The 24,121-nt window shown below is 38.2% G+C and overlaps 1 protein-coding gene across 7 annotated transcripts in view; it reads left to right on the plus strand.

The window, feature by feature from the left end:
• The window catches only part of LOC117423071 (myocardin-like), a 174,238-nt gene that overhangs the window by 144,172 nt on the left and 5,945 nt on the right, over window positions 1-24,121 (plus strand). For 5 of the 7 annotated variants that reach the window (XM_058989893.1, XM_034038477.3, XM_058989896.1 and 2 more), the window contains 9 exons: window positions 8,612-8,677; window positions 12,688-12,743; window positions 13,863-13,938; window positions 14,908-15,072; window positions 17,652-17,827; window positions 19,893-20,018; window positions 20,302-20,564; window positions 20,835-20,988; window positions 22,738-23,691. In XM_058989893.1, the coding sequence (XP_058845876.1) occupies window positions 8,612-8,677; window positions 12,688-12,743; window positions 13,863-13,938; window positions 14,908-15,072; window positions 17,652-17,827; window positions 19,893-20,018; window positions 20,302-20,564; window positions 20,835-20,988; window positions 22,738-23,691 (2,036 nt within the window). Of the gene's footprint in view, window positions 1-7,786; window positions 7,908-8,611; window positions 8,678-12,687; window positions 12,744-13,862; window positions 13,939-14,907; window positions 15,073-17,651; window positions 17,828-19,892; window positions 20,019-20,301; window positions 20,565-20,834; window positions 20,989-22,737; window positions 23,692-24,121 lie in introns of those variants that run through there. The other 2 variants (XM_058989897.1, XM_058989895.1) reach the window with 2 other exon arrangements.

Raw genomic sequence — 24,121 nt, forward strand, 5'->3', positions numbered from 1 at the left:
AATACACACTTTGACAGTTTGTTCAAAACTGGTAAAGGGTTTGTTGGTTAGGGCGTGTCTGAGCTTTGCTGGAGGGTAACCAGGTACAGTTTTTGTTCCCCCAAAAAAGGTCTTACAAATGTAATTAACTTGTTGTGCATAACTTTGTAAAATTTGAGTAACTTGAGTCTATACTGCCACCTCTCTGATGAAAATGTTATTGAAATGTATGTTGCAGTGATAGGTACTAGGTAGGTACAGTGGTTATTTCACCAGAAATAGAATGTCTAAGCATACATTAGATTTGTATGATCTATGATTTTTATAATCAGTTTTAACCGTACACATACACTGAGAATTATTTAAAGCGACCCCAGTATATTTCTCCCTATGCATCACTTTTCTTTCCCCAGCAGTTGACACTTAGGGATTTAGGACAGATGTGACAATATGTGAAATGATACAACTTTTAAAAATATATATCCTTAATTCTAAACTATTTATCATAGTAGTTATTTTCACAAATATTTAGCATACAATTGAGAGGATGACAATCCTCAACTTTATTCAAAATGTGGCCTTTTTTTTTGTCCTAAACTGAAATAGATTAATTTGAGTAGCAATTTGGCACAGAAGTATTAGGTTATAAAATGGTTGACATCAGCTTCTATAGTACTGCAAGGTCAGAGGATTTTGTTCAGGCATTGCATACTTAATTCAACAAGAGTATAACTCTAACCACCCTTGGGAGGGGTTGTTTTAAAAAATGTCAGTGCCCTAAGTCATAACTTTTACACCACTGCAAATCCTTATGACAGGAAAATGCCTTAGGTGTCAAAGACAACAGACTTGATTACATAATCTCATCTATGGAGGCAGTTTGAGTCTGCGAACCTCCTATGTCATAAATTAAGCAGGACTAACGTTTTCAGATGCAAGCTGTAGTTTGTTGCAAAGATGCAAAGAAAATGCCTCTAGCGGTACTTCCAGGCTCATAATGAATACGTTCCTGAATGATTTCAAGCAGCTGTATACAGATTTCTGCAGATAATTAAATGCACAGATAACAGTTTTTAAAGTCGAGGTGTATTTATTTTACATGGAGCAGTTGCTCTGTTTAGTAGTCACAACAATTCTACGTGTCATTTTGCTGGGCAGGTGCAGGTCATGTGTTGGGTTATTAACTGTCATCTTCCTGTGACCCAATAGATCAGCTGCTGCTGTCACCTTGTCTTTTAAGACAAACAGGTTACAGTTCAAAACAATAAAATGATTGTCAGTGTTGTTCAAATAGCTTTTATTTGTATGGCACATTGTAAATATAAATCGCATTAAACCTCTGAATACAGTACACCTGAACCCCCCCCAAAGCCGGTGCTTGATAACATGAAGTCATTTGTGGGTGTGAAGAAATTTACTTCACCTCTGTGTCAATTGGAGGTGTCAGGTTTCCAGGAATTTCAGTGAGAATTGATAGGTATTAGACTGGGTGGTGCATGAAATCCCACCCTGTAGTGTTAATGGCTTTCTGAGGGTTGCTGGCTATTGCTAAAGCAATCAGCAAGGTTGGGAGCAGTACGCTCAGTTTTCTAAAAAAATAAGGGAAGGTTGCCTTGGTGAGAGAGTGTGAGTCAACTAGAATAAACTGTGACCTGACATGCTGGAGCAAGTGAAAATCGATATTGTAATAATTTGAATCCACACCATGCTCTGCCTAATCATCTTCACGTTCTTGTGATGTTTGCAGTTGGGTGACTGACAATTAAGCTATTACATGGAGAACACCACAGAGTGTCATTTATTTTCTTAGGAAACTGAGGATGAATTAATCAATCAATTAATCTTTACTTTATATAGCGCCTTTCATAGTGGACCACCATAACAAAGCGCTTTACAAGATGCAGTAACAACAAGAAAATCCATAATACATTAAATACAGTGGAACGTGCATAATACATGAAATAGTACATTAAATACAGTGGAAAGTGCATAATACATGAAATAGTAGCAGCAACACAGCAGCTAATAGCAGATATCAGGCTTAAAGAGCATGGAAAGCAAGAGAGAACAGGTGGGACTTGAGGGTTGATTTTAAGCAAGCGACGGTGAGAGGACCAAAGCTGGGAGAGAGTTCCAGAGTCGGAGCCATGAAGCTAAACAAGCCTTCTCCAAGTGTGGTGCACTTTTGCTTGGGGATACCAAGTAGGCCAGAGTCAGAGGACCTCGGATTGCGGGCAGGGACATAGCGGGTCAGCAGGTTGAGGAGGTACTCTGGACCTGTGTGAAGAAGGGCATTGTAGGTGAGCAGGAGAGTTTTGAAAATAATTCTGAACTTTACAGGTAGCCACTGCAGCTGGGCAAGACGGTGGGTGATGTGATCATGTTTTTTACATCTGTTGAGGATCCTGGCAGTGACATTCTGAACTAGCTGCAGTCGTTTTATGGTGCGTGCCAAGAGACCACCTTATAGAGAGTTGCAATAGTCGAGTCAAGAGGAGACAAATGCATGACAAAGTATCTCCGCATCCGGGAGGGAAAGGTAGGGACAGACTTTGGAGATGTTTCGAAGATGGTAGAAGGAAGATTTGACCATGGAGGAGATGTGGGCATCAAAGGAGAGGTTGCTGTCAAGAAGTACACCAAGGCTTCATACTGTGGGGGAAGGCAGCAGCAGACAGTTTCCGAGGTTCAGGGCAGCTATACTGAGATTCTAAAGTTGAGTTTTAGATCCTACTAGAAGGAGTTCAGATTTGCTAGTGTTCAGCTGAAGAAAATTGGCAGACTTCCAGGCCTCTGTCTTGAATGCAAGCCAAGAGCCGGACCATGGCAGAGGGGCTTCCAGGGTCGAGTTTTAAGTAGAGCTGGGTGTCGTCAGCATAGGAGTGAAACATGAGGCTGTGTTGGCAGATGAGGTGACCCAAGGTAAGCATGTAGATATTGAAGAGAAGGGGCCCAAGAACAGATCCTTGGGGGACACCACAAGTGACTGAGTTTGCAAAGCCACTGCGTCCAGCATAGAAAACAGATTGCATGCATCTGGATAGGTAAGAGGACATCCACGAGAGGCAGGTTCCAGAGATTCCAGCATACTTCTGAAGGCAGTCAAGAAGAATGCCATGATCTATGGTGTCAAAGGCAGCTTTTAGGTCAAGGAGGACAAGCACAGAGAGAGCATCAGCACTGAGCAAGAGATCATTCACAATCTGGAGCAGAGCACTTTCAGTACTGTAATGCGGCCGGAAACCAGACTGCAGACATTCATGTGTCTCATCTCCAACCCAGAGGAGCACCATCAACTTGGATGTCTGGACCAGAGGATCTTGTTTTGGAAGCTGTCAGTCCAGTCTATTAATGACCTCACTATACTCTCACCAAAGCGTTAATCTAGTTCCAGTCTTGTGAGAGAGCATGGTTACAAACCACCCACAAAGATGTGAATTTTAAAATGGGTTTTCAGGGTTAGAACTGTCCTCAATTACATATCTTAATTACACAAGGAGAAGGTAGGAGTTTGTAAAATCAGACCTCTATTAAATAATCTGTTACTCCCCTACAGCAAAAAACCCTCAAAGCAAATCTCAGGTGAGACCTGTACATACTGGGATAAGTGTGATCAGTTCAGAGTTTAAGAGTTCAGAGGATTAAACATGACCCTGATTGCGGAGACCTGATCATTTCAACAACAGCAGTTCTGAAATCCAGGACTGGGTGCTGAACTAGTTTGAGTTTCTAAACCTGTATTTTTATTCAAAGTCAATGAGAGTTCACTGGTTTCTTTTCTGTTCAAAGCAAGGAACTAACTAATTGATTGTTGCAAACTTTTTTTTTTTTTTTACACTCAGAAGTCAAAAATCATTGGTGTTGGCCAACCAGATATACAAGAATGGAACAGCCTTAGAAAAAATGACAGACCATGAAATGGGGCGGGTTAGGGGAGAGAAAGGTATTCCTATTCACAGAACCTGTTTGCTAACAGCTGCTGTTTGCTAACAGCTGCTGTTTGCTAAGCTGCGCACTTCTCATTAGTCCCCACTACTGTCCTCATTAAAGGCGACTGTTGTTCAGGCCCTGAGGGTTGAGTTTGCCCTAACTGCAGTTCTTAAGAAAGCTCTTTTCCTTGCAAAGCTTAAGAGAGGGGAGCTTCCTGCAGCACCACATGCCCCTGTCGCAGAGAAACTCTGGAACATGTCCCTGTAAATGTCCATACAGCCCGACTAAGACCACTGGAAAGGAAAACAAACATAGTTCAGAATTAGGAAACATTTCGAATATTCAGATACCAAAAACTACAGTTTCATAAATGTGTATGCAAAACATGTTATTTTTGTTAGGACCAACTTGCAAGGCTTTTTCATATTCACCAACTGCAAACCTACTGTACTACAACTGCTTTTTAAACACTGGTATCAAGTTGCTGTATTTTGCTAATCGTATTCAGCAGGGAGTTGACTTCCCCCCCACTTTCAAGCAGAGTACAAAAATACTGTTGGCAGGTATATTTACAGCAGACAACTGGTGTTACTATTTATAAGAGATTATTGTAAATCATCTGGTTCTTATTGCTTGGAAAGACATTCAATCCAGAGGATCTTTAAACTGAGATTACCCTGGAATATAGAGCAGACCAGCACTCGCACGATTACTAGTAGTTTGTTCATATTAATAAAAACAGGTTTCAGGTATCAGTTATAACAAAATTCTGCATCCAAACACTACAGCATATGTGCTGTAGGTTGTAAGACTGCGGCAGCAGTACCCCAATTAAGTTCACACCATTAGTTTGCAGTGTTTTCAACCAAGGAACAATAATAAGGTTTTCCTGGGGAGCTATCAAGTGGAATGTAAACATAACTGATATATTGAAGACACACAGGTCACTCTGCTCAGGCCAAAAAAAGACTTATTGGCTTGGCCACTAAAAAATAAATACCTAGAAAAACAAACTTTTGTTTTTTTTCTGGTAGACAAGAAGACTGCCAGCGTGTCGTGTTTAGGAGGTTAAGGAATGTAAAAGCCCAGTGTTGCAGTTCAGTAATCTGTCAAGTGCTCGGCCATTAAAAAGGAAATGTACACTGATAGCATCCCTATAAAACTTCAGTTTTCCCAGGCTTTTATTTATGCGTAACCCTGCAAAAATGTTTTCTTTTTTACACTCTTTTACCATACTTTTCTATGATTTACCTTGCTTATCTGTGCTTTAGCTGTGTTGTAACCCTATGCTATGCCTAAACCATGGAAAAAATGGTGTAAGCGTGAAAACCCAAAAAGTTGGATAAAGTAATTTTACATGCTGTATTTAAAAGGTAAACACCCTTCAAAACAGTGGCCCAGATGTATATTTTTACAGCTGCTCTCCAGTTGAGATTTTGTTAAATCAAAATTCCTATGAACATTGCATTTTTTGGTAAAAACCCTCCCAAATCTGTCTTCAGATCTGAGGATTATGAGGTACCCATTTTGATCTGCAAGGGTCAAAGAGGAGAGGCAGCACACCTTAACAGTTTAAAAACAGGATAAAACTGGTCCTTGGAATAGGTTTCCAGGAACGCTGTATACTGATATTGCAAGCATAGCTTACAGAAAAAAAGGACTTCATTTGTATACTGTAGGCAGAGCCGTGCACAGCAGATTGTCAGCATTTCCTCTTATTAGAATGGGCAGTTTTAATTTAAGAGCAGGGGTGATAGCTCTGGTGCTCCTGTTGAAATGAGTGGAAACAGGAGGCATCATGACACCGTTATCATCCCGTTACAGGGGACTGATTTCCAGCAGTGCTCTTCTCTGTCCTGCCTGGTAATAAAAGAAAGCTGTTTTTGAAGCATATGCATAGCTTCAAAAGCTAGTAGTGTCTTCATCAGTGCCAGTGTAGTTGTGTGTCTCCTGGTACGCTGCTTTAGATTCCTTATTTCTTTCTTAGTAGTATTTCCTGAGCTTTGTTTTGTTTTTGTTGCCAGGCTAGGGAGATTCGTTCCCAGATGCAGAAAGGTTAAAGGTCATTCATTTTGGAGTCACTAAGCAACTGCAGATGACACAATCTTTTTCGGTTCTCTTTTCAGACCTTCCCCTTTTCAGCAAAGCAAAGAGCCTTAAACAGTTTTGTTTTAGACCAAGCAAGAAAGTAAACACACTACCGCAAAAATTATTATTATTATTATTATTTATTTCTTAGCAGACGCCCTTATCCAGGGCGACTTACAATCGTAAGCAAAAACATTTCAAGCGTTACAATACAAGTAATACAATAAGAGCAAGAAATACAATAACTTTTGTTCAAGTAAAGTACAAGTTTGACAAACCACAATTCAATAATACAGCAGGTAATAGTGATAGTTACATCAGGATATGATTAAATAGTGATAGTTACATCAGGATGTGATTAAATACAAAGTACTACAGGTTAAAAACTTGGCAGATTACAGTATTCTGAAGTACAGGATTAAATGCAGTAAAATAGGGGCTGATAAGAGCAAAATAAAGCACATTTACATGAAGGGTGATAGTGTCCCAGGATACAAACAGAGGAGTTCTACAGGTGCTCTTTGAAGAGGCGAGTCTTAAGGAGAATTCTTTCAATTTGAGAAATTGAACTCTTTTTTCATGAGGAAAGATATATAGTTGGCATGGTATGCTGTCACTTTAGTTTATTTCATATTGCTACTTTTAAACAAGTTTGGGTGTTAAAAGGAGGGTGACAGAGGTTCTGTTAACACAAACCCCATACTGGTCTAGTCTGCCTATGCATTCAGTGTTTGTTATTGTTTATGTAAAAAAACTATGAATTTGTATTATGCTCGAGTTTTTTGGCTGTTAAAAAATGTAACGAATTCATAAACGGCATAAAAAAAAGATTTGCAAACAGGAACTGGCATGCCCACATGACTTGATTTACATTTGCCCAAAGAATGGCACATTTTAACAAAAAGTAGGTACAAAATGCATGGAAGCAGAGAAGTAATGAGTGAGCTGAACAATATAAAGATGCATCTGTCTTTTTCTGAAAATAGAGCCCAGCTGTTTTGGTAAAGCGGCCAGCATGTTTCAGTTTTCAGTCACTCTATATTATATTATATTATATTTTATTTATGATGCCAACATACCTTTCTAGCAGTGTCTTAATATAGACACCATGTGGGTAATGCATACTATGCACTTGTTTCTGTAATGTTGTTTATACTTGGTAAAGTTTCATGGATTCTACCATCTAAAAATCAGACAAATAATAAGTAATAAGTAATAAGTGATCAGTAATAAGTGACCGCAACAGTATAACATGATGAAACCACATGTACGCAACTTTTCACCACAGTTTAATAACTCTGGGAACACACTGTATTTCTGATGCCCAGGACTAGAATTATTCCTATGATTTAATGATTGACTTCCTCATATTCATTTTTATTGTCCGGCACACCCAACCCCTCTCCCCCTACCCTGCCAAAGACCACACACCACAGAAGAGCTTGTTTAAAAGCCAGGAGCTGTGTTTATGATAGTTCGACATCCTGTTTTATTTAAATATTTGGGAGGCTGCAGTTTTTGCATGTTTTAACATGACAGCATTTCTCCAAATTCCTTTGTGACGTCTTTAGTGGTCAAGGTATCCTCCTCGTGAATCTGCAAATAAAACAGTGTTTTGAAAAGATAAAGCACCTTGCAAGCCAAGTACTAAGGATGTTGCTTAACGTTTGCTCTTGGGTAAGAACCCTCTTACAAAACAAGAAAGCTCCACAGTCAGTCTGATTACACTGGAGTTGAAGAAGGTTTCTGACAAAATAATATAGAAGCCCTTTCATCTTATGAGACTAAACATTCTTATTAGAAGAGTGCTTATCTAGAGGTTATCAGAGCTGACCCACATGGCTAAGGAATTCAGTTATACATCACCGGGAATATTTACCTTCTACTGGCAAATGTCAGTTACATTAAAGGTAATTCAGTTTCTTTGTTGGTAATTTCATTTTGACCATATTTTTCCCCCACAGTTTATCACCTTCCTGCATTCTTTTCTTTTAGTTTTTTTGTATGCATTTTTTTTCCCTGCACATTCTTTCTGGTGATTTAATTCTAATCAGGATTTTGCCGTGCTGACATTTTTGGATCAATTACTGACATAACTCAGGAGTACCGTCGAAAGGTGAGATGAAAGGGGAAACAAAAAATCAATACAAAATAAGCCTGTTCCTCATGTTTTTCTTGCAGATTAGTATTATGTGGAAACAAATTGTCACTAAACTAAATTAATTCATTCCTCGGCTGGTTTTAAAAAAAGGTGTGTCAAGTTTTATATTGAAACAGTAATGATGAAAAATAACAGGAGAGAAAAACAGTAAAAGGAATGCTCTATGTTTTGTTAAGTTTTAGGTTAGGATGTTTAGGACAATTATTTATACACATAGTACATTATAAGGAGGTTTAATTCAACCATGTAGTGTTTCAAGTCTGGTGAGAGGGTGTTCAATCAAGGGTTAGGAATCAGTAGAAACTTGACCTAAGTTTGTGCCAGATTCATCCTGACCTTTTGACCCTGTTCCAGGTAACAGTTCTGATCTTCTTCTTCCTATCAGGCAGGAGTGCTGATGACCTTTAAGGTAAAACTTTACCATCAACTTGTGTCTTCTTTTTCTTATTCCAGTTCTGCAATTGAGGCTTCAGCAGAGGAGGACAAGGGAGCAACTTGCAGACCATGGCATCATGCCTCGTAAGTGCTTTGACTTTCTCTTTTGGTTCAGTTTGCAGAGTAACACAAAAGGAGCGTCTTGAAACATCCAATATTAGGATATACAATGTATTTAGAGAATGTACATTACTGAGTTCCAACTGGATCTATGTTTTGCAAATGTCAAATGAATACACTATTTGTTTAATATAGAAGTAACTTTTTTAATCGGTAGAAGTAATCATTTCAATGGGTTTCGTCTATTCTTATCTATGACTTCAAAACGCTCAATCAGAATTCTAAGGTCATATTATAAGAAACAAAGTCAAGTAGAGAAACGTTTTGGTTTGTGCCTTCGTCAGTGTACTAGCAGTCAATACTATACATGGTTAGATGCAGGATTTATCTATGAATCTGCAAAAGCACCGTTTTAGAAAATGGTTTTCAGTTAGATTTTACAAGTCATACACAGTATAGTAAATATTTTCCTTTTGCCATGCTGCATTTTCTGATTATAATGTAATATAAGCTATGCTATATTCATGTATTTGGCATATTATATGGATAATCAATAACATTTAATAATACAATTGCATTTGAAAAACGATGTACAGAGGATTGCCCAACCATGACCTGCTGGACACCATGCACTGCTAATCGGATTGAAGGCAGGTTCTGGTTCCCAGCTAGCACCACCCACATTCCACGGAGCTCACCTCCAGAAAAGGGGTACACTAGAGCCCTAACAATGACTAAACTTGATCTAGTAGGGGTGAGCATGTACGGATATTGGATCAGCACTAGCAGTAAACCGCTCAGCTTCCATTGCCAGCAACTGACCTCCGAGGAATGCTGAAGTGTATGAAAAGCCTCCACCTCAGAGCAGAGTTATAGTAATAGCACCTGTTTCTACCTAATAAATGTAAAGCTCTGTTTTCTTGATAAATTGATTCAAGAGAAACGCAGCCCTAAAAGATGAAACCTTCATTTTAAGTGCAGCATTTTCAGATTTCCTATGGGAAGTTATTACATCATTATGAATTCTCTTGTGGGAATATGGTGGCCTTATGAATTGTTTTACATATAATGCTTAAAACAAAATGCGAAAATATGATTGTCACTAAATGTATTGGCATTCACAGGTTTTTGACATGTGTTGACAGCACATTATTTAGGTAACGTGAATAGGGTATTAGAGACTGCGAAATTATCTGCTGGACTAAGAGATGGTAACTGACAACTGCAGCAGGTTAGGTTCTTGTAATAAACACTTTGGACTTAACGCTGGGATAAAGAGGATTAAGAACATACAAGTTCACTCAATAAATAAATAAATAAATAGATGCATGCGGATCCATTTGCCTTTTGATTAATTATCAGTGATCTGTTAGTTCAAAGTTTATTGAATTTGGCCCTTTATCTACAACGAGATAAAATAATGGGCAAAGCCTGTATATTTAAACTTTTACTCAACAAGTACTTTAATCCATATTGATGTGGCAAATTAAAAATAACATTTATATTCATGAATCCTTTATAAGGGGGGAGTGGGCATGGTGTATTGGCCCTGGCTTGTACAGAATGGCAATAATTGTACTGAATGGGCATGAGCATGAAAATAAAAGATAACTCAGCATTATACAGGGAGGAGGAGTCCAGAAGCCATACTTATCCATTTCAAGGAGTCTGTGTGAGATAAGACCTGCAGTAAAGTGATCAGTCTGACTTGGTTAGCTTTTAAAAGAATGTTGGATTGCTAGTTTATCTGTTGATGACATTGGACTGTTAGCAAAACCAGACGGCAAGCTTTTGAAATGTTAGGGTGCTAGGGTGTTTATTTTAAAACAGGGACTTGCAATGTATTAGTTCATACGAGGATAACTAGTTATTAGTAATAAGAGTTGTTCTTGATTTCCCTTAAATGCCTATACAAAATGATGGTGAATACACTGCTTTTTGATCTGCAGTACATACAGTACTGGTATTAGCATGTTTGACAATTTTATTTTATTAATTTAGCTTTCGGTTTAACTTTTTCTTTTTTTTTTTTTTGAAAACATCTGGTACGTATTAGCCTCTAGTCTCTGAGTTGGCCCTCTTAGCATTGTTTGGCCTCTGGGTGTTACATCACTGGCTCACAGATTGGTGGTATAAGCACTTGAAAGTGTGTGTGGCTCGTTCATCTGTCTCAGTTGAGTTTTTACAAGCACTAAAGTATGATCCCAGTCAGTTTATGTATAAAATCAACAGAATAGACGTACCCTTACTTATCAAACATATTAGTAAGCGCCGCAAGCATGCGTCGCAGTAAAGGATAAGGATCTTCAACTAGCCAGTCTTGTAAAAACTCAGAAGGGTAGACGAAAAAGGACTTGACATGGCAATCTATCCATACACAGTTTCTCAAACTAACAATATTGTTTTTGCCATTTGTTAGTATCAAAACATCCTGTGTAAAACTACCACCAAATACAACACTTCCTCAGATTCCATTTTTAATTTTGTTTTTCTAAAGCATTTTACACGCAATAAAAAATTCCTTTTTTAGTGTCTTCCATACTATTGTCTCTTAAGTTTGTTATATTCCTGTTGTCAGAATTCCCTCAGTTAATGTTCTGTTTACAAGTTCCCAATTGTGATGGGTGTCTTTTAAACCCTAACTATGACCTCTTTACCTTAAAACATAACTCTAACCCTAACCCTGAACATAACCCTTACAGATGTTAACTTATTGTACAACACTATTTAGTACATATTAATAAATAGGGTATTTCACTATAGTGGATAACCTTTTTTTTATTCTGTTCTCTTAAAGTGCATCTACTACTTGTTATACCTCAGGATATTGGATTTGTGTAGGCTGGTTGTGTCTGTGCCCCTTACTGCCTTCTTCCTTTGGAGAAAAGGTGGGGGTCATTAAAGACACTAAAAGCAGCTTCCTTCCTCAGGTCTCATGTACAGTATTAGTATGCAGTCAAAGAGAAACACTGGAGGTCACAATGACTGGAGTTAACAGCTGCAGAACAAATCTGTGCTCTCACTGTGACATCCCTGTGGTTAATTTAACATTATAGACATCTATAGAGTGAGCAGGTGATTTCAGCATCCTTTAAGGAAGGCTATTCTCTCCAGAATAAATGGGAGGGGGCATTTCATTTACAGTGGTTTTGAGGGTTGACATTGTGCTTCAAATACATACAGTAATAGTTATTCAACAGTGCTGCTTTGACTTTCTTTAGATGTTATTCAAACTGTTATAGGAGGAGTGTAAAATTATAAAACTGTCATGTCAATATGTTTTTTGTTTGCAGAGAGTAATTCTAGAAATGGAAATGTAACCTTTGTCTGACACTTCACCAAATAAAAAAACCCTGAAATATTACTGCCTAAAAGACAAAAGCTTAGTTACATAATTAATAGACTCGTCGTCTTCCTAGAAATGAGAGCTGCATTTTTGACACTATATACAACTGGATAGTCCATGCAGGCTGTTCAGAGATCTGCATAGCGCATTTGATATTGTGCAAAAACAACTATTCAGAGATAGATTACTGCAAAATGCGACTAAGACTCAAACCATGTTATTTTTTTCTAAGAGGAAGAAAATTAGTAATCAGACCTGGGCTATTAATACTTTGTATGGTGAATCACTTGGTTTCCTCCTATAAATATTTAGGTATATGCGTTAATGAGCATCTTACATTTAATTATCACATTGATAAACTGCTTTTAAAATTAGGACCTAAACTAGGTTTCCTTTTTAGGAATATGTTTTTTCTCAGGCTAGCAGATTAAAGTTAGTGTTACTATTCTACCTGTTTTGGACTATGGTGGACTATTGTTCAATACATTATGTTTGTCACATTCAAAAACGGGGCGGTTCACAAAAGCTTTCATTTAAGATGCTGTAACTGAAGCCCCACGTATTTCAGAACATCCAGTTGTTGCAAATGTGTATTTATTTCGGATTATCTTAAGAAATGCATATTAAAAGGACTTGCTGTTATCGATCTACCTTGTAATCAGTCTGATTTCATTGTTTATTATTCCAGCATTGAAGAGCCCAGCTGTATTCCATGAGCAGAGGAAAAGTCTTGAGAGATCCAAGGTAACAATTGCAAGCAGTACTAATTCTCAACATATTAAAAAGATGACAGGGGGCCATAATTCAGGAGACAATAGTACAGAGAAATTCAAATGACAACTACTTAAGTCATTACTCTGAACAAACCAATGTCTTAATTGATAACTAGAGCAGGCAGTCACCAGATAATGGATGCCCTCACAGTTGTTTAGTGCATAACCACTATTTATTATTTATGTATTTATAGTCATATTTAAATAGATGCTGTACAGCTTACTTAACGGGAGCATCCCAACAGTTTTACTTTTTCAACATGTGGTTCATTTTGTTACTGTATTGTTATAACTTATTCAATGTTAGTACATCACTTTAGATTTCAAAAGTTTATGCTAGGCTACCATTAAAGAATCCCTTCTGGAAATCACACAGTATCAAGCACATTTTCTTTACTGCAAGCTTCAACCAGTATTTTATATATATATATATATATATATATATATATATATATATATATATATATATATATATATATATATATATATATATATATATATATATATACACACACACACACACACAATCAAAACGAAAGCGGGACACTGTTTTCACCGCTTTGAGTTAACTGGGGAGGCTTCACTGTGCTGGGAAGTTGAAGCACTGTTTCACTTTAGTTGCCAGATCTGCTGCATGGTGAACAACTTCAACTTGTAAATGAATGGAAACTCTGCTCTTTTCTGCAGGATTCACAACTTTGCCTTAATTAAGTGACCCTTGTCAGTACACAGCCAAGCTGCCATTTGACTTGGTAGTAAATCCTCAGATTTCTCAGCACACTGCAGACCATCTGACATCACTAACCCAAGTACTCTCGGTATTAGAGTGGGTGATAATCAGATGTTAAAAATATGTAATAAAATAGATGTGTAAATGGTTTAGTGTCCTATTATGTTATTGTTGTGTCATCCAAAAGCATAACACACGTGTGTTAGGAAAAATTAATGGCTTTGTACTTTTAAAGAAGTTGTACACCAGTCTGTCTATAGGACTACCCCACTGTGCTCTTGCGTGTGGTTTGAAACAACACCAACATAAAGTATTGGTCACTATTCTACTACATACATCCCTTGTTTTTATGTTTTACAGACAGAGGATTACTTGAAGCACAAGATCAAAAGCAGACCAGAGAAGTCAGATTTGGTCAATATGCATATTTTACAAGGTAAGATGTGACTTCTTTGTTGCCACTTCGTACGACAGCAAGTGGCTACTAAGTATGTATTTATCACCACTGTTTGTTAATCAAGCAACAACTTCTGCTAGAAGTTTCAGGCTGTTCTGTTCAAATGTGTAAAGCTGTAAAGATTGACAAAATGGAAAGCTTGGGTCACCAACATCCTTTTGAAAGCAGTTTGTCAAATATTGTTTGGCAAACTACACTTCATATACAAAGCGACCATACATTACAGTATAATGGTTTGATTTAGCAAATACAAAGAGGTGGTATATACAGTAAACCTGAATACAATTTAGTGAGATTGGTTTCAATACAGTTTATCAGGAGAGAATAATATGCCGCAATTCATTCTTCGATGGTTATTGTAACTGTAGAGAGACTCTTGCCTAGGAAAGATGCTACCGCATGGAGTGCGGGGCTAAATTGTGATTAGGGCTTGAACTTTTTGGTTTTTATTTTCCAAATCTCTACCTGCCTTTAAATGTTAATTAGTCATTGTTAAGCTGTCTCTGCATCCTAATAAATTATTAATAATTTTAAAGACTGGGTTTAAGATAATTTTTCTACAAAAAGCAAGGAGATTTGAAATGATGGACTTGCTATCAGTGTACACTCCGTACTGGGTATTATATGCTGAAAAGAAAATCTGTCAGGACAACTGTTAAACAAGTGAAAAGAACAAAAACACAATGATAAACTAGGCAACTGCAAGAATGAAATGCAATTAGGAGCAGCGATGAGCAATTAACGTAATTTGTTTGTTTGAAATGAAACAGAATCGGCTCAAAATAAGTTAAGGGACGTCATATGATCAAAAATAAAACCAGAAAACTTCAAGCCCTAGTTGACAAACACACATACAATTTTTTTCTTAAATAGAAATCATTGATTTATAGTGGAGCCTGGAATTGTTACAGTGGATTAATGATGCTTATCATTATGTTTACTGTATAGACTGCGCTGCCGAAGGGTCCTTACAAGCTACTCAGATGAAAATGAAGCGAGCCAGGCTAGCCGACGATCTTAATGAGAAAATTGCACTCAGACCAGGCCCTTTGGAGCTGGTAGAAAAGAATATCATTCCCGTTGATTCAGCTGTAAAAGAAGCTGCAATGAAAGGTATCTGACAATGAAAATATATATATATGCACTTGTTTTGCTCACCATATACCAAAGTGTTAGAGGATTTCATCCCCTATAACACACAGCATGATCAGAGAAGGACTGGCTTTTCCCACAAGGTAGCCCTGGTACAGACATTCAAATTCAATTTTAAAGAAACTTGTTGAAACGGTTTCAGAAACACCATTTACCCCCAACTCCCAAAACGGCTTTGAATATCTAATAAATTATTTAATAGCTGATATAGCAACAAAAAGGTAATGTAATCATGTCAGTTTCCATAAGATCAGGATATACTTCTTCAATGGTTTTATTCAAGCAGATTTTGAAAGAAAAAAAAAAAAAACTGTTTGTGATGCAACTCTCCACTTGTCTGTCCCCAAACACAATTTCTCGATTTTTCTCAGATCTGCAAAAAAATCTAAAATAGACTTTATAGTCAATTTGATCCAGTTAGACAAATAATAAAATGTAGCTAGTTAACTAGTTGTTGTTCTATTGAACAAAAAATTATTTCAATACAATGCTTTTTTTATTTTTTATTTTGGAAATTGATTTTATTTTTTTTATTGGTAAAGTTTGATTTTTGAGGCTTTTCAAAACTTAATTTACAGCACATATGAACTAAAAGAACAAATGCTATGAAGGCCATTTAAACTCTAGTGGCATTCCTTTGCAAGTAAAGGGCTTTCACTTTGATTAAAACGCGCTGGTCACTGGGTGAGAAAATGTTCCTTGCCACGCAGTGCATAGCTGAAAGCTGATATCAGCTGCTGTTTATACTGCTGTCCTGTCATCACCTCAAGCAGTAGGTTAGTACGCACAAAGCTCAGGCAATGGAAATTAGCAAAGGCCAAGCTCCATTACATTTGAGATTAGTGTAGGAGACATGGGATCCTGAAATCAAGGAGATATACATGCTTGGGGACAATACAAGATAGGAAGAAAAGTATGGCATTTGTCATCCCCACATTGTATAGATGACTGCTCCTGCTGCTGGAAAAAGAACTGATAGAAAGCAACTTGAAAACTTTAAGAAAAGTGTTCCTTTTCTCTGTCTGCAAGATAATACTGCTAACCAAAAATACACAAACAATCAACAAATTATAATTTAGGGTTATTTCTGGGTTATCCACAGTAGATGTTGTTTTCACCTACCAAAAAGAGACTTGATTGACACAATTTGTTTGTGAGAAATTGAGGTTAAGTATAGTTTTATTTTAAGACGCCTTGGTCTCCTCAAATAAAATATAACTGTGCTGTCTGCTGCAATTGTGTAATCAATGCTTTACTAATGGATAAATCAATTTACTTGCACTTCCCTTAGAGACTGTATTAACAAAACTAATGGTATTTTTTGTCTTTCTAAAATACATTTGGCACTAACTGTATTTATCCTTAACTTCATAAATAACATATTTAGAGCTGCCAGTGTTGTTATCATTGGGTTTCTACTAAACCACCTACAAAGATTCTGACAGATCTTTGCCATAATGCAGCTGTCCCTTTCTGAACCAACTGGGAGACTATCTGCAATAAATTTTAAAAGGGGATACATAGTCAAGGCGTGAGTGCATTGACACTTCATCCAAAGGCGTTGGGTTCGCCCCCAATGTGTGAAAAACAATTGCCAAGATGATAAACTTGATTTTTTTTTTTTATAACTCTTTAAAATGGGCCAAATTTCATATAAATTTCAAGTTTCATAAGAGTAACACCTGAAGAACAAATGTTTGACTAGTTTTGTAATGATTTTTCTAGTCCACAAATTCATAAATCAGTTTATTTACATTTTGGGTTGACAACCCTCAGTGTACCTTATTCTTCTTGTTCCACAATGTCCAAGCAGAGTCCTCCAACTGACCTAGTATGACAAAACTAGACAGCTTGCAGTCAGGTGTCCACAGGGACCTTGTATAGAGCTTGAGTAAGGCCAAATAGACAGGTGTAGGAAATAAAACCACCCTTTGTACTTACAGCGAGGTCCCAACATTTGCCAGTGTTGTGACTGAGTGCAAACTGCTGGGATTAAAACCAGGAGCTGTATTTGGCAGTTCACACGCTCAGATACAATATGACTCCCCTTGCCTACTGTTCTGCAATTAGGCCTCTAGTTGACTTGTAAAGACAGCTCTATGTCTCTGCATTGTGGTTATCAAAGGGTAGGGGGTGGGGGTGTTCGTGGGAATCAAGAGCTCTTGTCAGTTTTATTCTACAATGTTGCAACACTTGCTGGCTATGATACAAGTTACAAATAAGCTGTTTCTTGATTGGCTGTTATGTCTATAAAGCAGTTCCTGTTCTCTTGCAAAATCCACCTATTAAAAAAACAAAACCAAAAAAAGCATACAAAGTGATTTTAGCAGTTTTACCTCCAAATTGTTTGATATTATAGATAGATTCTACCCATGAGACCACTGTCCCGTCAGAAAAGGTCAAATGACCATACAACACTCACATCACATTACAAAACAAATTTACAACTTTAAAAATAGATTTGTTTTAATTAAATAAACAGTAGTTCATCATGAAGCAGCTTTATTTACTACAGTTGTTGGTTTTCTTTATTCATGCAGTGAATCATGAAAAGTTCCCCAAACAAGAAGACTCGTATGCATTTGAAGAAGACAGCAGCAGCGATGGTCTGTCTCCTGAACAGCTGCGGAGTGATGAGTCTCAGGGTTCAGTGTGCTCGCCCCCAGAAACAAAGAGCCTTGAAGAGTCCCCCCCAGCCTCAGCAGGAGCTGCACAGGTGAGGGCTTGAACAACCAAATCCACTAATGGACCACCTCCTACCTTGTCCATTGCAGTGCATGCTCTACAGGGCATGTGTGCCACCATCCTCAATTGGAACACTATTAGGAGGTATGCAATTTGAACATTTCTTGTTGGAGCTTTGCAAATGCAATGTCCTGCAACTTAATTTACACCATGTATATGCTGCGAACAGCAGGGCAAGCCCCTTTTAATAACCTTTAATCCAGAATACCAAACGTTCTTTGAAGACATAGAGGTCACAAAGATTAGCAAAAATGTCTGGAATGTTGACCGCACAGTAAGGGAGGTTAGTGGGGATTTTTTTGTCTGAAATATTGAAAAGAACCTCTGTATTAGTGTTTTGATACATTCGATTGAAGAGGGCCGCTTTGTCCGTCATTAAACTTGCACCCCCTTCGAATGCAGTGAAAATACCAGGTCCATCATCTTGTGGTTTATTGCCATCGGTGGCCATCGGACAAGAAACCTTAACTTCTATTATCATTAATGGTCCATTTGAACGATTTCCAACATTCCAGATTGATTTCTGATGAAATATCCACTTTTTCTCCAGTAAAGAGCCCAGATCATCAGGAATCTATCAGGATTTTTATTTTGCCAAAACATATTGTGTAATGGTCTCAGATTTATTAAGATTCAATTTATTTTCTGGATGTATATAAAAGGAAATTCCAGGCTACTTTCTGTACTTTTATATTCCTTGTTGATCCTCCACCAAGTTTTATAGTTTAATTTTTTTTACTGTTTGTATTTAATGTACTATGCCCTGTATTTCACGTATTATGCATTGTTCCTCACTATCTTGTAAAGTGCTTTGTGATGGTGATTGAATGTACAGGTCGAGCATTCTTGTTACACTATAACCGCTGTGAAGAGTGGTATTTCTTATGATTGCATGGCATATAGTAATAGCATATAAAATATGACCAGATCTGATTTATGCAAACCATCCATTAAACATGTTGCAAAAATATCCAATATTTAGTGTTGTATTCCGTAAAGGGACTTGCAAAGCATGCTGTACAAGATTATTAACAAGTAGAATTTGTAGCACATTGAATGCCGTGTTTTCAACATGCTGCGAGTCATTCGGCAAGGATATTAGTGGTTACAGTGAACACTGCTGGTCCTGCAAAGCCTCTTGAATGACTGTTAACCTGGATGTGACGGATCCTTGGCTCCGACATTCTTTCTGCATACCAGTGTCTTTGTTACACAGTGTACTTGGCACAGGGGGTCTTGATTTCCCAGCACGGCTGTCAGTGTGCCAAACTATTGGGCGTTCAGCGAGCACAGTGGCATGAGACTAGTTAAAACTATTAATGGTCACTGCTTTCAATCCTACACACGTTACACCAAGTGTTTCCACATGTCCTGTTCTAATGTTCACGATCGGTAAGGTAGAGCAATTTCAGTGACCTAAGGACAGCCTAAAAGGACATATCCTTTTTCATGCTGAATTACAACTTTTCACATCTGAGTTTAGAGTAGGGATTCTTATCAACATCTTTTGATGTTTTGCCTTAATAGATGATGTTTTACACCAAACCCAGCATAATTTAGCGGACCTCTTTGTTAAAGGTCATATTGCGAGTCGTACAGCACAAAACATTCAGATCTTTTTCCTAAATGAGCTATTTTATGAACACACTAGCATTTATTACAGTGTGTTCTCTGGTTAGTAAGCCCCCTGAGGCTTTTCTTAAGTGTGAAATAAATGTGTTTTTTTTATAGAATGTACCAAGTGCAATGCATGGAAAATAAGGAAAAAGGAAGTTGAACATCTGAATTTAGGAAATTGCTCCACATCAGTTTAGTAGTTTGGAACAGTTCTATTCTACTAATCACTTTGTTGTTGAATTTGAAGGATGCAAAAAATTATTCCAAAATCAGATCTGCTAAAAAAAAAAAAAAGTTACTTGCTCTGTTGCGTTGAACATGAAAGTTATATTTAGATATCATTTTAAAAGCATAGTACAGTGATGCAAATGATAAACATGAACTTTCTATAAATGTTATATACTTTGTCTCTCTTCCAGGTATCTCCAAAAAGTGAAATACATGGAGAAAATGATTTACCCAGTAATCAAACCAACCAAGCAGAAAGCCCAATAATGACCAGCAATCCGCTCACATCACCCATACCTGTCCCTGCTATTGTGAAGGTGAGATACTGGTGAATGTATGCGTTTGCAGCATATAAATCAAGTATAAAATGTATTGTCACTGGTCTTCTGCAATCTTGAATTTCTCCAAAAATCCTGAAAAATCAGACAACCGTTTAACTCAACTAACAATGAGTTTTTAAAATAAAAGAAATAAATGATAACAGCTAAGGTACAACGGGAAAGCATTTTGCCTTAAGCAAACTAGATGTGGCACTCCCATGGAAACATTTGGAACAGATTATCAAGCATTTTGTATTCATTTTTTTTTCCCATCCAATAGTCAAAGACAGGTGATAAGAATCGACACAAGAAACCCAAAGACACTAAGCCAAAGGTGAAGAAACTGAAATACCACCAGTACATTCCACCAGACCAGAAAGCTGAGAGGTCCCCTCCCACAATGGACTCTGCCTATGCCAGGCTTCTCCAGCAACAACAGCTCTTCCTCCAGCTCCAGATACTGAGTCAACAGAAGCGCCACCACCAACCACAGCAGCACCAACAGCACTTCAACTACCAGCCCCTGCACCAGCCCCAGCTCAAGTGAGTACAGTCTGGGTAACATGGTGAAGTGCAATCATGCTTTCCAGGGGGGCAGCGTATGGACATTTTCAATTCAGAGCTCAAAGGGCAGTGGTTTTAAGGAATGTCCATCTGTATCTGACAGTCTGATTTTGAATAGCACATGGAAAAGAGAGGTCAAAAAGAGTTTTCACATGGTCTCTAGGAAATATGAATGAATTATCTGTATTTTCATAATTATAACTGTGCATGGTATTTTATGTTTAACATCTAATGCAATATTTGTTTTAGGCAATGTAATGAATCCTTGTCAAGGAATACAAATACACCCACCAGCACTATTTCAAGCAGCTCCCTGTCTCCTGTTAAGAGCACCTTTTCAGGGCAATCCCAGATCTCTCCGATAAAGCCTGCGCCCTTACCTTCCAATCTGGATGATCTCAAAGTAAGTCATAATCTTTAGTATTTCAGAACCACATTAAAAAAAAAAGTAGATGTACAAACATTTACTATAAGCCAACATTTACTATAAACCACTGACTTGAGATTGAGTTATTGGTGGAAATCCATTGCTAGATTCACATCACAAATACCACAAATACAATAAAGATGAGAATCAGGATGGATGCCAGTCTCTCTCTCTCTAATTATTTATTTCAGCAATTATTTTGCAAAACTCCAAAAATGCTAATTCAAAAGTATTCATAGCTAGTTGAGGAACCTTAAGCAAGAATAACCTCTTTTAAAACTATTAGGATATTTGTCAATGAGCTTTTGGCATGATTCTTGACCATTCTTCAATGCAAAATTGTTCCAGTTCAGTCAAATTCCAAGGAGTTCTCTCATGCACAGCCTTCTTTGACTAGACCATTCCAGAACTTTGATTTTATTCTTCTTTAACCAACCATTCTGAAGTAGATTTTGATGTGTGCTTTGGATCGTTGTAGTGTTGGAATGTCCAGTTGCGCTTTAAATCAAGTTTTGTAGCGGAGGGTTTCAGATGATTGGCCAATATCTTTTGGTATTCTATGGAATCCATTTTACCATGTATTGGAACTAAATGTCCTGTGCCATTAGAGGGAAAACAGCCCCATAGAAGGATATTACCACCTCTATGCTTGACAGTAGGTATGGTGTTCTTTTCTTTGTACGCCTCACCAGACTTTCTCCAAACATAACAACTATCAGCGTGACCAAATAGCTTGATTTTTGTTTCAACACGCCACAAAACCTTTGACCAGAACTCATATCCATCATTCAAATGACGTTTTGCAAACTTTAAGCGATATGTCCTTGATAACGTTTTCCGAAGAGTGGCTTTTTCCTTGGCCTGCGACCATTGAGACCTTCACCATGCAATACTCGACCTATGGTTGAAATGGAAACCCCAGTCCCACTTGCAGCCAATTAAGATTGAATATCTTTGGCAGTCAATCTCATATTGTTAGTAACCTTCCTCACAATTCTTCTATTTGTTCTTGGTGAAAGAACCTTCTTTCTTCCAGACCGAGGGAGCGTTGTGACAGTACCATGAGTCTTGTACTTCTTAATAATAGAAACAATAGTTGAAATTGGGATACTCAAATGCTTGGAAATCTTCTTGTATCCTTCTCCAGCTTTGACAATAAATAACTGCCTAAAGTCTTCAGATAGCTCTTTACTTTTTCCCCATATTGACTTATTGGTAATGACAGCAATCATCCTATGCCTAACCCTTTTATACTCTAAGAATGTTCACCTACAATCCAGCATTTTCTAGAATTAGGTTCTGCATTATCATATTGAAATTTCTAGCAGCTTGTAGACAATACTATCATAGCATCAAAGGGTATGAATACTTTTGAATTAGCATTTTTGGAGTTTTGCAAAAAAATTGCTTAAATATTTAGACATCTATTTCTTCTAACTTCCCCCCCTCCCCCCTCCCTCATCCACAAAAGCAAAACTTTTGCTACAAAAGATGCTCCCTAAATTCTTTTTGAGAAATTTCTAGGAATTATAAATTTCCATTGGGGTATGTAAACTTTTGACTACAACTGTATCATCGACTATAAACAATACGTATTACTTTACAGTGAAAACTGTTTACAGAGATTGCTCAAGAAACTTTCTAAAACTGGTCACTTGAGAAAAGGTGGTCTTTAATATCTGACTATGTAATCATTTGTCTCTCCCTCTTCAATCGTAATCCCAGGTGTCTGAGCTGAGACAGCAGCTGCGAATCAGAGGTCTCCCAGTTTCCGGCACCAAAACCGCTCTCATGGAACGGCTCAGGCCTTTCCAGGATCCAAACACCAACGTGGTACCAATGTCAAGCGATATCACAACAGTCACCTTCCCAGTGACTCCAGTGGGTTCCATGTCAGGCTGCCAGTCGCAGAGTTCATCCAGCAGCATGTCCAATGGGTTCTACCAGTTTGGCAGCACAAGCTCCACCCCGCCCATCTCTCCGGCGTCTTCAGATCTCTCCGTCAACGGCTCTCTACCAGACAGCTTCAGTGACGTCCCAATGTCCTCCCCGCAGTTCGGCCTCCAGCCTTCACCCAGCCATCTGAGCGCCGACGAGGGTTTGATGGGCAACATGAATGGGGACTGCATGCCGACAGAGATGGACGGCCTGGACGCAGAGAAGGACAAGATGCTGGTAGAGAAGCAGAAGGTGATCGATGAGCTCACCTGGAAACTGCACCAGGAACAGCGGCAGGTTGAGGAACTCAAGATGCAGCTGCACAGGCGCAAACGGAACCATGGTCAGCAGGAGGCACAGATGCTGCCTCACCAGCAGCAGCAGCACTTCTTTGGAGTTTCTATCAAGCAGGAGCACGTGGCTTCCAGCTGCCCGCTGTTATCCAAGCAAATCAAAAACAATCTACCCAGCAGCTGTATGGAAAGCTTAAACTCTTGTGGGCCACCACAGATCTCCAGCATGATGAGCCCCCACTGCTTGGAATCAGCTGGTGGAAGCCCCACTATGTCTGCATTCTTGAGCCCGCAGTGTTCCCCGCAGCATTCCCCTCTCGCCAAGTCCACAAGCCTCCCTCCATCCCCCAACAACCCCTACCTGCTGTCAGTCTCCCCCAGCACCCAGGCAGGGGATGGTCGCAGTCGTTCACCGCAACACAATGGAAACAGACAACGATCAGTCCAGGTAAAGAGATATACACTGCTATTGAGATTGATTCACTTAAAATAATACTCCTTTTTCTGAACAATACAGAACCAGATTTGCCAAATTTTATATCAAAGCTATTATATGTAACCTAAAAAACACTGCAGCACATAACTGGGAATATGTGCCCATTTGCCTTGTAATACAAGAGCTTGGAATACACTCATTTCATGGTGGCATTACAAAATATGCAAATCTCATGTATTTACAAACCACAGGTTTTCTTAATGACATTTAGTTTGGTTGCTGTGGTGGAAGCAAAGGATGTATGATACTTCTCCAATTAGAACTTTTAATGTAATGAATGAGGACATTAACTCGGCAGTGTACTCGTATGGAAAACCATTAGCATAAAGAAACAAGCACTTTAAAACAGCTGCTGAACGTGCCCCATACAGACCCATTTATT

Source organism: Acipenser ruthenus, chromosome 17 (genome assembly GCF_902713425.1).
Source record: "Acipenser ruthenus chromosome 17, fAciRut3.2 maternal haplotype, whole genome shotgun sequence".
NCBI lineage: Eukaryota > Metazoa > Chordata > Actinopteri > Acipenseriformes > Acipenseridae > Acipenser > Acipenser ruthenus.